At 33.4% G+C, this 15,048-nt stretch overlaps 1 protein-coding gene across 1 annotated transcript; it reads left to right on the top strand.

The window, feature by feature from the left end:
- Nucleotides 1-2,312: 2,312 nt before the first annotated feature.
- Nucleotides 2,313-2,898, top strand: LOC139885999 (calcium-binding protein PBP1-like). Its single transcript, XM_071869744.1, has one exon. It carries the CDS (start codon nucleotides 2,357-2,359, stop codon nucleotides 2,711-2,713), a length of 357 nt encoding a protein of 118 aa, XP_071725845.1. The 5' UTR covers nucleotides 2,313-2,356; the 3' UTR covers nucleotides 2,714-2,898.
- Nucleotides 2,899-15,048: the final 12,150 nt, after the last annotated feature.

The following is a 15,048-nucleotide window of genomic DNA, read 5'->3' as shown; positions in this document are numbered from 1 at the left end:
CTTGTCAAGCCCGGCGGTGGTCTTCGTCCTATAGCTGTGGGTACTGTTTGGCGACGTCTTGTTTCGAAGGTTGGCGCTGCTATGGTTGGCCAGTCTTTGGGAAGTTACTTCGATGGTCTTCAGTTTGGTGTTGGTGTTTCTTCAGGTGGTGAGGCTATTCTTCATGCTGTGAATCGGCTGATTGAGGATCGTGGCTCTGATGTTGGCCTCTCTATGTTATTAGTTGATTTTCAAAATGCCTTCAATCTAGTTGATCGTACGGTCATGTTACGTGAAGTTCGCCGCCTTTGTCCGAGCCTTTCTCGGTGGGTTGAATTTTGCTACTCTAATCCAGCCAGATTGTATTATGGGAACCACACATTATGGTCTTCTCAGGGGGTGCAACAGGGTGATCCCCTTGGTCCGCTGCTTTTTGCTTTGGTCCTACAACCCTTAGTTTCTAAAATAGAGATAATTTTGAGGTTTGTCTTCAGGCGTGGTATTTGGATGATGGTACTATTATTGGGGACACTTTGGTGGTGGGGAAGGTTTTGCATTTGATTATGGAGGATGGGCCTCGTTTTGGGCTGCATCTCAACGTTGAAAAAACAGAAATTTTCTGGCCTACGGAGGACCCTCGCAGCAGGCAAGTAGGTGTCTTTCCTCCTAATATTGCTCGGCCTTTAAATGGTGTTAAGTTGCTTGGGGCCCCCGCAAGTTCCGATCCTGGTTTTAGTAGTGAACTGGTGATGCAAAGGGTGACCAAGTCCATTGCGCTTATGGATAAGGTTGCTAAGCTTGATGATCCTCAGTGTGAGTTGTTGTTGCTTAGGGCATGTACGGGAGTTTCTAAACTCTACTTTTCCTTGCGTACTTGTCCTCCTAGTATATTTGAGGCGGCTCAACGCGCTTTCGATGGAGCCCTTCGATCTTCCTTGGAGCGTATTGTTACTGCTTCAGGGCCTGGGTTTGGTGATTGGCAGTGGCGGCTTGCCACCTTGCCATTTGCATTTGGAGGGCTTGGTGTTTATTCTGCGGGAGATGTTCGTCATTATGCTTTTCTGGCTTCTCGATTACAGTCTGCTGGATTGCAGACCAAGCTACTTCGTCATGCGAGTATTGTTGGTCTTGGTCGTGCTTTTGAAGATGCATTGGGTCTGTTTAATAAAACAGTTGGGTTTGATATTTTAGGTAATCCGAGTGAGGTCGCTGCCCCAATACTCATGAAGAAATTGGCAGATGTTTATTTCACAAAGGTTACCGCTTCTGCAGAATCCACTTTTTCGTTATCTCCCCGACAATCGGCCTTATGGAAATCGCAGCAGGGTGATCACACCTCTGCTTGGCTAAGGGCAGTCCCTATTTTGGGGTTGGGTCAGACGATGAACGCAAAGACTTACCGATGTGTGTTGTGCTACCGGTTGGGTGTTCCATTGTTCTCTATCTCGACGGCATGCTCTGCCTGTTCAAGGGTTTTTACTGGGGATATTTTCGGGGATCACGCGGTGTCTTGTGCTGGTATGGTGGGTATTAAGCATCGACATAATGTTGTTCGGGATTCCCTTGTTGATGTTTGTTATCGATCTGGGATTTCAGCGAGAAAGGAGGTTGACATTGGGTTGTCTGGAGGGAACGACAGGGCCCTCAGACCTGCAGATGTGTTACTTTATTCCTGAGATTGTGGTCGCGATGTTTGTGTTGACTTGACAGGGTCTTCTCCTTTGACACAGTCTGGGCTTTCTGACTTTGTCCCTGGACGTGCTGTGGTTGATGCGGCTCGTCGGAAGCGGGTCAAGTACGAATCTAGCTGTCAGACGATTGGTTATGGTTTCATTCCTTTCTCATTTTCTTCCCTTGGGGAATTAGAAAAGGATTCTGTTTCTTTGCTAAAGCGGGTTCAGAAGAGTTCGATGGCGCAAGATATTGGTGCCGGTGCTGCTGCTCATATTTTTACTAGGATAGGTTTTGCTATTGCTAGAGGTGTGGGGGCCCAGATTGTCTCTAGGCTCCCCACTAATTTTTTGTAAGTTTTAATACTTTTAAGTTTATTATTATTATAATAATAATAATAATAATAATAATAATAATAATAATAATAATAATAATAATAATAATAATAATTCTCCCTATTAAAAGAATCAGGGCTTCCTGGAAACTAAAAAAAAATTTAAAAAACACGAATTAAACATTTATGCTGTACCACTTTTGCTTCGCTGTTTTCTGATGGATTTTCTTTCCTTCGCGGAACCTCTGTATCTATATATATATATATATATATATATATATATATATATATATATATATATCTATCAAATTGTTTCATCAATACCAATTCAATTCAGTATCAAATAGATAATTATATAATTGTGTTTGATCAATGGCAACTAATACTCAACAATCTCAATTTCACGATTACTTACCACTAATGGCAGATAAATTAGGTGGTGACGGATTAATTGAAGAAATGTGTAAGGGGTTTCAGTTACTGATGGATCATGAAAAAGGCGTGATCACTTTCGATAGTTTGAAGAAGAATGCTTCAGTTTTAGGGTTACAAGATTTGAGTGATGGCGATTTAATGAGTATGTTGAATGAAGGTGATTTTGATAGAGATGGAGTGCTTAATCAGATGGAATTTTATGTTCTTATGTTCAGATTAAGTCCTGATTTAATGGAACAATCTGAGTTTTTGTTACAAGAAGCTTTAGAACAGGAGTTTGATAATCATTTTTGATTTTTGATATTATCATTTAAGTTGTATGTATACTTTTTCATTCAAGGTGTATGTTGTTAAAGAAAGACGTAATTACAAAAACAGTCCCTGTAGTTTATTTTTAGTTGCAAGTTCAGTCACTAAATTATTTTTTGGCAAGAACAATCATTGTGGTATGCAAATGTTATAAAAAAATTTTCCTCTATCATAAGGGTAAATTCATCTTTTGTTTTTTTCCCATTCCAATTAAGAACCCTAAATCAAATCTAGGGCTTGCAATCAAACCCAAATACCGATTAGAAATCTTAACATCCAAATAAAAATCCAATCCAAAAACCTACAATTGAAAGCTTAATTCACGTCCCCACCCACATACCTTCACTTACCCTATGTAGCAACATCATCATCATTAATCGTCATCATATATCTTCAAATATTTTACTAATTAATTCACAAACATTTTATGAATTCTTGTTGTGGCTGACCCTAAACTAAATTTAAACCTACCACCGAACTATTTGTTGAGTGGTAAAAAGCTTCAGTTGGTTATGGGTTCGTATCCTTGAAGAAATAGGTGCCATGTTCAAATCCTGGAGGGAGATTTCTCCAAGATTGTGCCTCTTATATCTTTCACTCTGTGTGGGCCAAGCAGTTTCCTAAAGCATTCCGGGTACGCTTTGCGCGATGGATGTGAGGAGTTTCTTTGTAACGGGTGTGCGCGTGACAAATGAGAGGATTCAATGTCAAAATTGCCATTCTAAAGAAAAACTAAATGTAAACCTACAGACATTATCAATCTTAAATTAATGACCAATTAAGCAGTAAAATAGGGTTTGTGTGCTTGGCATATGAGAGAAGATAACACAACTTTTTAAGGTCCGTTGAACAGGGTGATTGTTTTGCAACATTTACACACCATAATGACTTCTTATAAAAAATAGTTTAGTGACTGAATTTGTAATTTGAAACAAATTATAAGGACTGTCTTTGTAATTATGTCTTAGGAACAACTAGTTTAGTGACTGAACTTGCAATTTGAAACAAATCATAATGACTGTCTTTGTAATTCTGGCTTAGGGGAACAACTCTTATCTACGGTATATAATTAATGATCAATGATGTTAGAGTAGTATTATAAATTTTTCTCATTATTATTTAGATGTTTTTGTGTATCTTAACTTCTAAAGAGGTGTAGACATTTTATTAATATATTAAATTGAAAAAATTAGTTTGATGACAAAAATTCAGATATTATCTCAGAAGTAGATTTTTAACTTTTATTTTTCAAAACTGAACTTCAATCTACCAATTCTCACTAAATATTTAATATTTTATCATTAAATGTATATCTTAAATAGTACTTTCAAAGTAATATTTTTAGATTTTATCAGAAATAGGTGACTAAACAAAATGGGTCCCTCGGTCAATCGAACCGAGTCTTACTCGTTTTTATCCCGCTCACGAAATTGATGATCTTTGGGAATGTTGAAGGAAAACTACTTAAGGTGGGATAGAAATGGGAGAAAGCTTCTCTGGCAGCAAAGAAGATGGAATTTATCTTATCTGCTTTTTCTTAACAGCGGTTATGAGTCAATAACGGGGTTCAAACGCGATGTCGGAACCTACCCACCCGACTATTTCCTGGGTCAAACCAATACTGTCCTACCGCTCATCAGGAGGAAACTCCTATGGCGAATCCATACAGACATTGTGTGTGGTGAAACCTCATCGGGCGAGGCTCAAGCGTAAGAGTCCGAGACCTCCGAGGCTCATGAAATGGGCGGATAACCTTAAGATATATATTTTGCAGCTCATGGAGATCGAATTCCCGACCTCCCTTTATGGGAGTCGGGTCATCACCAATGAACCAATAACTTGACGCTATGGAGATTTCTTCGATTTGTTGGTTTGCTGTTTTCGTGTTTTTTCTGGTGTTATGTTTGTACTTTTGTTATGTAATCTTAGTTTTATAAGTTTCCATATTTTTGAAAAAATAAAAGAGAAAATTGCGCGGATAGTCCCTGTGGTTTGTAGCACCCAGCGTGGATAGACAAAGTTGGTGATTTGAGTGTGGATAGTCCTTGTGACTTAAAAGTGGAGCAAGGATAGCCTACTTCACTAACACTGTTAACATTTTCCTTTAAAACTGAATCATGTGCCAAGCATGTGAGGGTATTTTCGTCATTTACAGAAGTTACATCAACTCAATTATTTATATTTATATTTATATTTAATACATAAATATAAATATAAATATAAATATAATATAAATAGATATAAATATAAATATAAATTAATTATATATAATATAATCTCCTCATCTTCAAATTAATATGCAAAAAATTAAGGTCACGAACTCACCATCTCCTTGAATCAGTCACGAACTCCGATGTTAGATCAAGGTCACGAACCCTTGAATCAGTAGATCTAGAACAGTGACGAACATGAAGATGTGCTCTCAAAGATCAAATTCGAAATCTACACTATTTTAGAACTTGATTCCTTCATGAAACTTGTTGCAATTCATTTACATAACATTCGATTATCATTATCAGGACCTGAATCAACCTGTAATCTCCGAGTTTGATAATGAACAATACGATTGACTTTTGGATCCGTAGCTTTGACCTCAAAATTCGAATTCGTTTCGATGAATTGAAACCTCAAACTTTGCAGAAACAATCACGAGATGAAAATGAAGAACTCTGCATTGTCACTTTTCTCGATTTCATTCCGAAACGATCCGAAGGCTAAATCGAGGACGTTTTTATATAAAAATGAACTCGGATCGAATCACTTCGAATTTGTTTTTGTTAATTCAATCTGAAAGGTCACGAGCGTTAGGAATCACGTGTAGAACATATTTTTGTAATCAATTCGAGATGATAAGCATGAAATAACAAATTTGATTTTTGGCCCCAAGATGAACATGAATGTACGAACATTGTTGCAATTTTGATTTAAAGATCTGATGAGTTTCATATTTATTGAATTTATGATTGTCTTGATTGTATAAGATGGGATCTAGTTTGTTGATAGATTAATTTTTAATTTGAAGTTGGTTAGTTTTTTTTATTTGGATTGGGATTGCATATGCTTTTTAAAAAATGAGGTTCTTTGAGAAATCAAGGTTCATATTGATGAACAACACAATTTCATTCATTCAAGTTGATTACAAATGATTCGATCTACTCGTTATATACTAACTACATCAGATTAACTAACCAAAACCGTCTTAACAAACTAACAACCTAAAATACATAAAATACCCTACACAAATGAATAATTACAGTTCAGTCCCCTGAACTTCTATTTACACTATTTACACTTTAGTCTCCTGAACTTATGTTTACATCAATACTTCATGAATTGCAGGTGATAAAACATGAAAGGGGGAAGCGAATTAAACGAAATGACGGATATACCCTCACATGCCTAGCACATGACTCACTTTAACGGAAAAAAAGTTAACAGTGTTAATGAACTGGGCTATCCTTGCTCCACTTTTAAGTCACAAGGACTATCCACACTCAAAACAGCAACTTTGTCTATCCATACTGGGTGGTACAAACCACAGGGACTATCCGAGCAATTTTCTCTAATTAAAACAAAAAGTGGGCCACTACTTTTACCGAATGTGAACTGGCACTAGAATTTAAAACAAAATGGGCCAAGATTTGATCAAAGTTGGGGTATCTTTGTTATGACCCAAAGGTCCAGGCGCCTTAAAGTTTTCTCCGAATGAAAAGTTGGGTCAAGTTGGGCCTTTTTTACTATTTTGGGTTTTTGAATTGAAGCTGTTATCAATATATCTGCCTTTTTGTTTAAACTTAGCTCATAATCAAACTACCAAAATTACAATAAACACGTTTATAAATGCAATAATATCAGATAAATAATAACTATTTGTAATGAGTGATTATCCCTAGATCACCAATTATCGGTGCACCACTAAATATGTATTATATTTTGTTTTCTACAAACCTCTAAAACAGTTATAGTAGTGTATGAATAAATTTTAATGGTGTATGGATCACTCCATTTGATTTGTAATACGCCAGTTTAAGAGGGATTGTATGAAGTGAGTATTGCTTAAAATATTCAATACTTCAAATATAAGTACTGAAATTGCATTTAAATAAATCACAAAAACTCGATATATGAAAAAGGTTATTGGGCCATATCCAACCCAACCCGAACCCATCAAGGCTCCTAGAGAAGTATTAAACGTACTTTTGCCTGTAAACAAAATTCACAAAATCTAGTATCACAAAACTTGTAATCCAAATGTGAGTGTCACTAAATAAGGGCCATAATTGTTGGGGGCGTGATCCCTAATATACCATCAAACATGCTTTAATTATCTAAATGCCAGAAATATATAAAATTATAATGAAATATATTTAAAAGATTATGCATAGATTGACTTGAATTAAAGAATTAAAGTCTATATATACTCAATAATTTGATTCAAGAAAATGTGTCAGTAAGGTAACTTATGATATTTTCCATCAGCAGTTCATAAATGCATCTTAGATTCATGCATATGGAGAGACATTATATCATTATTGGTAACTTTAACGGCCCACCATCTGTAAGGATGTCCACCATTGTTATGGGCCATACAAAAGCTGTTAATACTTTACACTGGTCAGTAACAGATTGCAAGTGCACTGTCCTGATCATGCTATTTTTGCATCTAATATCATGCCTCAATGACACTTGTTGCATACACTTTTAACTTCTATTATTATCAACATTTATCTATTCTGGTAGGTAAGCAAAACTGTAGTTTATTACTTAACTGTATTTGATCTTAAATCGGCTTAAACTCTAAAATGTGGTTTACATAATTCTGAGGTGGATAACCAAATAAATTCAGCGTACTCGTAACAATTACAAGTAACAATTTGCACCCAGCCAAATTAAAATGTATAAAGAAATAAAATATATTTTTAAATAGTCAAATGAGTTATGAGTAGAAAGTTGCCCAAGAAGATTTTTATACTCCGGGTCGATCTAAACGGTCCTGTTGATCAACTAATAAGTTACTTGAGTGTAACAAATGTGAGTGTGAGAAAGAATTAAGAGCTCTAATTAACACTCCGAATAAACCCTAATCGCCTAGGAAACCAATCTTGAGTGGTTAACAGCTCATTGATGGCTGATGCATGATGAGGTCAATTCAACCATTATGGGACAAAAAAAAAAAAAAAAACTCAAATGTAAGTATTAATGCCCGAAAGAACGTACGTCCATTGAATGATGATATAAGGTTTAGGGCTCTGCATGGTCCATACCCGGACCGAACCAGATAATACCTAGACCGGACCGAAACTTAAATTTTTATGGAAATAAGAACCGAAGACCGGACCAAGCGGTCCGGGTAAATACTCGGCCCATTTATATTTTTCTTGAAAAGCAAATATATATTCTTTCATTCCAAAATTTAGAAAATGTACATCACATAACTATCAATCTATAATACGCTTAAATAAAAACAAACTAAAATCAAATTAATCATAATTCATTATTAAAGTAGTAACCATAATTTTAAATGATACAAACGCACGATGTTATCTTGTTTACGGTGAGCAAACACTAACCTAACTTACAAACATGAAGCAAATTCGGCAGGAATACGATGTTATATTGTCTACAAAGACCAACTTGTTTATGCATTCATCGATAAGTTTAATATATAGCAAACGTGGACAACTGTTTATAAAATACTTTTCATAGTTATCTATATATATATATATATATATATATATATATATATATATATATATATATATATATATATATATATATATATATGTGTAATATGGTATATGCGATGCCGAACACGAATATTATTCTTCAAATCACCAAAGAATATATCACATATATATACATCTTCCGGTTCGATCCAAAACCATAGTTTTTTCCGGTTTGGCCCGGACCGGACCGACACCCGAAAAATGGAAAACTGTGGACCAAAGATGTGATGACCCGTCCAAATCCATTTGGACGAATACATCATTCATCGATTTCACAGTGAGGTAGTGACCTCTACATGATACGTTTTGTAAACATTGCATTCTTTTGAAAAGCCACACCATAAATGAATATCAAATTCCAAGGTTTTTGACGTCTGATGATTTCTACATATAGACAATCACCGTAAATAATAGTTTACAATACTACATCCGTTGACAATGCAGTCAAAATAAGATACATGGTGATGAATTTATGAATGCAACGTTTTCTCGAATAAAGCATGTATGACTCCATGCACATAGCTTGTATAACATATAAGCAAACAGTGGAAGACTTCTAGGAACCTGAGAATAAACATGCTTAAAAGTGTCAACACAAAGGTTGGTGAGTTCATAGTTTTAATGTTGCGCATAATCTGTATATAAAGGTGGATCACAAGATTTCAGTTGTTTCATCCAGAAACATTTATCAAAATATTCTACGAAATTGAGCACCCTGGTAACTAAACTTTAACGTATATATAATAAGTACCCCTGTTTTAATATACATGCAACCAACATGTACAAAACACGCAAACCAACGTGTACTAAACTCAAATAGCATACGTCTGTTTTATAGTTCAGGCTAGGGTTTCTATACTTGAAACAGACGGGGATGTCAAGCCCTATGGATCCATATATAACTACTCGCGCCCACCAGTTCATATAACCGGCAGTTACTAGTTACCAAAGCTAAGGGATTTCCGGTTCAAACTCGGTGTAGAATTTAGTATGTACTTGTATCCATTGCGTTTAAAATAAAGTGCATGTATTCTCAGCCCAAAAATATAGATTGCAAAAGCAATTAAAAAGGGAGCATATGAAACTCACCTTAGCACATAAAGTTATTCACCGAACTGTGACCGAAACTCGTAATGCAAAGTAACCGTAGATCTCAACCTAGAGAACATATGTTGGTCAATACATGTCTAACAAGCTAGGTCAGGTCATAGTGTATAACAATCCTAATGCTCTAGACCGACATGCAAAAGTTAACAAAAGTCATCTCAAAAGTCAACTTTGACAATTGTTTAACAAAACGAGACGTGTCTTATATACGAATTCATTTACTCGACTATTAGTATCCAAAAATCCAATTTATTAATCTCATAAACAAGTTGTTTTAAACATTAATTTCAGATTCAAGAGTAATTTCGGTTAACGTTAATCATAATTCAGTTGACCATATCTTTTAACTCGTTCATCGAAATCACGCGATTTCTAAATGAAAAGTTAATAATTTTTCGCCAGCTTTCCAACAACATGCATATCATATACTTTATATCAGTAGTATATGTATTAAATTCGTGATTCATCATAAAAATATCTAATGACGACATTTAGCATACAAGCATGCATAAACATATATACTCGAGCACTAGACATGGATACTCTATTAATATATAAAAGATAAGATATGAATACTCGCGTATCAATATTGTGATTCAATATTGCAGGAAAGTACATAGATGCAACGGAGATGATAAACATTAGATTGACCTCACGATCAAAACCCATGAACCATACCCATAACCTCCATAGCTATAACCCATATTTTCCTTAGCTCTAACCCGTTTGAAAACTCATTTTGTAAACATGCGAACAGAACCTCGTCGTAGTATTTTATGTATAAATAATAATAATACTAATACTTCTAATACAAATAAGATTAATAATAATATTAATCTTAATAATAATAATAATAATAATTATAATAAAATAAATAATATACAGAGTATATATTAGATAGAGAGATTTTAAATGAATCGATCAAGCAGAACAATCGAGCTTTGTAACCCATTTCTGGAACCCCACACTCCGCGATCGCGGAGGTTTTGTGGGTATTTGTCCCGCGATCGCGGGCTGACCTCTTCCAGCTCATCCTTGTTTAACTTCTTCCTCGTCGACATATTATTATATTTATATATAATATATATAATTTATTTTAATTAATTATATATTATATTATATTCTCGTGCATAGTTGACTTGTAACCTTAGCTCCGTTGTCTTGTACGTTGATGCCCGGTTTATGTCCTGGTTCCGATTTTTTGAATTTCTTTTCGTACGCTTAGAAAACTAGCACTTTACGTTTCGCGACGTGCACTTTTATCAATAATTAGACTTAATCAATTATAAACTATATTACCCGAAGTATAACTTTTATATTTGAGTGTTTTGGTCATTTGCTTCTATAAATCATCGCCTCATTATCTATTAAAGTATATTAATAATATTGGAACGTTTTATATCTAAATTTACGTTCTTTTAACAAAACATTTTAATAATTAAAATTCTATTATATTGAAAACGTTTTCTTACATTAAATATTATGATAGTTAAATAATTAACTTATCAAGAATCACAAGGAACAATATTGTAAAGCATGCATTGAAAATTAAGCAGGAATCTCTACTACTTTTGTCTAATTCATATTATTTGACACTTTGTTTTCACTTGTAGAGTACACGACCATTTATTCCGAATATCGTTAAAAAGAAAAGTTTTCATAAATCACAGTGGACCTCACAACAGAGACCCGTAACAATAACACAATCTATAAGAGATTTGATAAATATCTTTTAATTCAATCGATTAGCATTATCTTTTAATTCCATAGTTAAATATATCAAATATATATTTAAACCCATAGGTTTAATGTACAGTATTATACATTTAATACTTCGTTAATGTTTTCGAGTTATATATATATATATATATATATATATATATATATATATATATATATATATATATATATATATATATATTCATATCCAATTATATAATGGTTCGTGATGTAGTGACCCGAACTTTTCCATGTTTATATATGTATTAAATGAAATTGTTATTTACATGATTAAGTGTTTCCAACATGTTAAGCAATCAAACTTGTTAAGACTTGATTAATTGAAATAGGTTTCATATAGACAATTGACCACCCAAGTTGACCGGTGATTCACGAACGTTAAAACTTGTAAAAACTATACGATGACATATATATGGTTATATATATAGTTAACATGATTTTATTATAAGTATGTATCTCATTAGGTATTTTAACAATGAGTTATATACATAAAAATGAGACTATTAATTTAAGAAACTCGAAAACGATATATATAACGATTATCGTTATAACAACGTCTTACTAGGTACATATGAATCATATTAAGATATTGATACACTTGGTTAATTATGTTAAATGATAAGTAAATATATTATTAAGTGTATTAACAATGAAATACATATGTAAAAATAAGACTACTAACTTAATGATTTCGAAACGAGACATATATGTAACGATTATCGTTGTAACGACATTTAACTGTATATATATCATACTAAGATATATTATATATCATAATATCATGATAATATAACAATTTAACATCTCATTTGTTATAATAAACAATGGGTTAACAACATTCAACAAGATCGTTAACCTAAAGGTTTCAAAACAACATTTACATTTAACGACTAACGATGACTTAACGACTCAGTTAAAATGTATATACATGTAGTGTTTTAATATGTATTCATACACTTTTAAAAGACTTCAAGACACTTATCAAAATACTTCTACTTAACAAAAATGCTTACAATTACATCCTCGTTCAGTTTCATCAACAATTCTACTCGTATGCACCCGTATTCGTACTCGTACAATACACAACTTTTAGATGTATGTACTATTAGTATATACACTCCAATGATCAGCTCTTAGCAGCCCATGTGAGTCACCTAACATATGTGGGAACCATCATTTGGCAACTAGCATGAAATATCTCATAAAATTACAAAAATATGAGTAATCATTCATGACTTATTTACATGAAAACAAAATTACATATCCTTTATATCTAATCCATACACCAACGACCAAAAACACCTACAAACACTTTCATTCTTCAATTTTCTTCATCTAATTGATCTCTCTCAAGTTCTATCTTCAAGTTCTAAGTGTTCTTCATAAATTCCAAAAGTTCTAGTTTCATAAAATCAAGAATACTTCCAAGATTGCAAGTTTACTTCCAAGTTTTCTAAATCCACTCCAAGTAATCATCCAAGATCAAGAAACCTTTGTTACTTACAGTAGGTTATATTTCTAATACAAGGTAATAATCATATTCAAACTTTAATTCAATTTCTATAACTATAACAATCTTATTTCGAGTGGAAATCTTACTTGAAATTGTTTTCGTGTCATGATTCTGCTTCAAGAACTTTCAAGCCATCCAAGGATCCTTTGAAGCTAGATCTATTTTTCTCATTTCCAGTAGGTTTATCCAAGGAACTTGAGGTAGTAATGATGTTCATAACATCATTCGATTCATACATATAAAGCTATCTTATTCGAAGGTTTAAACTTGTAATCACTAGAACATAGTTTAGTTAATTCTAAACTTGTTCGCAAATAAAAGTTAATCCTTCTAACTTGACTTTTAAAATCAACTAAACACATGTTCTATATCTATATGATATGCTAACTTAATGATTTATAACCTGGAAACACGAAAAACACCGTAAAACCGGATTTACGCCGTCGTAGTAACACCGCCGGCTGTTTTGGGTTAGTTAATTAAAAACTATGATAAACTTTGATTTAAAAGTTGTTATTCTGGGAAAATGATTTTTATTATGAACATGAAACTATATCTAAAAATTATGGTTAAACTCAAAGTGGAAGTATGTTTTCTAAAATGGCCATCTAGACGTCGTTCTTTCAACTGAAATGACTACCTTTACAAAAACGACTTGTAACTTATTTTTCTGACTATAAACCTATACTTTTTCTATTTAGATTCATAAAATAGAGTTCAATATGAAACCATAGCAATTTGATTCACTCAAAACGGATTTAAAATGAAGAAGTTATGGGTAAAACAAGATTGGATAATTTTTCTCATTTTAGCTACGTGAAAATTGGTAACAAATCTATTCCAACCATAACTTAATCAACTTGTATGGTATATTATGTAATCTTGAGATACCATAAACACGTATACAATGTTTCGACCTATCATGTCGACACATCTATATATATTTCGGAACAACCATAGACACTCTATATGTGAATGTTGGAGTTAGCTATACAGGGTTGAGGTTGATTCCAAAATATATATAGTTTGAGTTGTGATCAATACTGAGATACGTATACACTGGGTTGTGGATTGATTCAAGATAATATTTATCGATTTATTTCTGTACATCTAACTGTGGACAACTAGTTGTAGGTTACTAACGAGGACAGCTGACTTAATAAACTTAAAACATCAAAATATATTAAAAGTGTTGTAAATATATTTTGAACATACTTTGATATATATGTATATATTGTTATAGGTTCGTGAATCAACCAGTGGCCAAGTCTTACTTCCCGACGAAGTAAAAAACTGTAAAAGTGAGTTATAGTCCCACTTTTAAAATCTAATATTTTTGGGATGAGAATACATGCAGGTTTTATAAATGATTTACAAAATAGACACAAGTACGTGAAACTACATTCTATGGTTGAATTATCGAAATCGAATATGCCCCTTTTTATTAAGTCTAGTAATCTAAGAATTTGGGAACAGACACCCTAATTGACGCGAATCCTAAAGATAGATCTATTGGGCCTAACAAACCCCATCCAAAGTACCGGATGCTTTAGTACTTCGAAATTTATATCATATACGAAGGGTGTCCCGGAATGATGGGGATATTCTTATATATGCATCTTGTTAATGTCGGTTACCAGGTGTTCACCATATGAATGATTTTTATCTCTATGTATGGGATGTGTATTGAAATATGAAATCTTGTGGTCTATTGTTACGATTTGATATATATAGGTTAAACCTATAACTCACCAACATTTTTGTTGACGTTTAAAGCATGTTTATTCTCAGGTGAATACTAAGAGCTTCCGCTATTGCATACTAAAATAAGGACAAGATTTGGAGTCCATGTTTGTATGATATTGTGTAAAAACTGCATTCACGAAACTGATTTTGATGTAACATATTTGTATTGTAAACCATTATGTAATGGTCGTGTGTAAACAGGATATTTTAGATTATCATTATTTGATAATCTACGTAAAGCTTTTTAAACCTTTATTTATGAAATAAAGGTTATGGTTTGTTTTAAAAATGAATGCAGTCTTTGAAAAAACGTCTCATATAGAGGTCAAAACCTCGCAACGAAATCAATTAATATGGAACGTTTTTAATCAATAAGAACGGGACATTTCAGTTGGTATCCGAGCGTTGGTCTTAGAGAACCAGAAAATTTGCATTAGTGTGTCTTATCGAGTTTGTTAGGATGCATTAGTGAGTCTGGACTTCGACCG

This window comes from Rutidosis leptorrhynchoides, chromosome 1, assembly GCF_046630445.1.
Source record: "Rutidosis leptorrhynchoides isolate AG116_Rl617_1_P2 chromosome 1, CSIRO_AGI_Rlap_v1, whole genome shotgun sequence".
Classification (NCBI taxonomy): domain Eukaryota; kingdom Viridiplantae; phylum Streptophyta; class Magnoliopsida; order Asterales; family Asteraceae; genus Rutidosis; species Rutidosis leptorrhynchoides.
This window is presented reverse-complemented; position numbering and strand designations above follow the sequence as displayed.

Coding starts and splice junctions, on each gene's coding strand:
- LOC139885999 (XM_071869744.1), top strand. CDS start 2,357: ATGGCAACTAATACTCAACAATCTCAATTTCACGATTACTTACCACTA.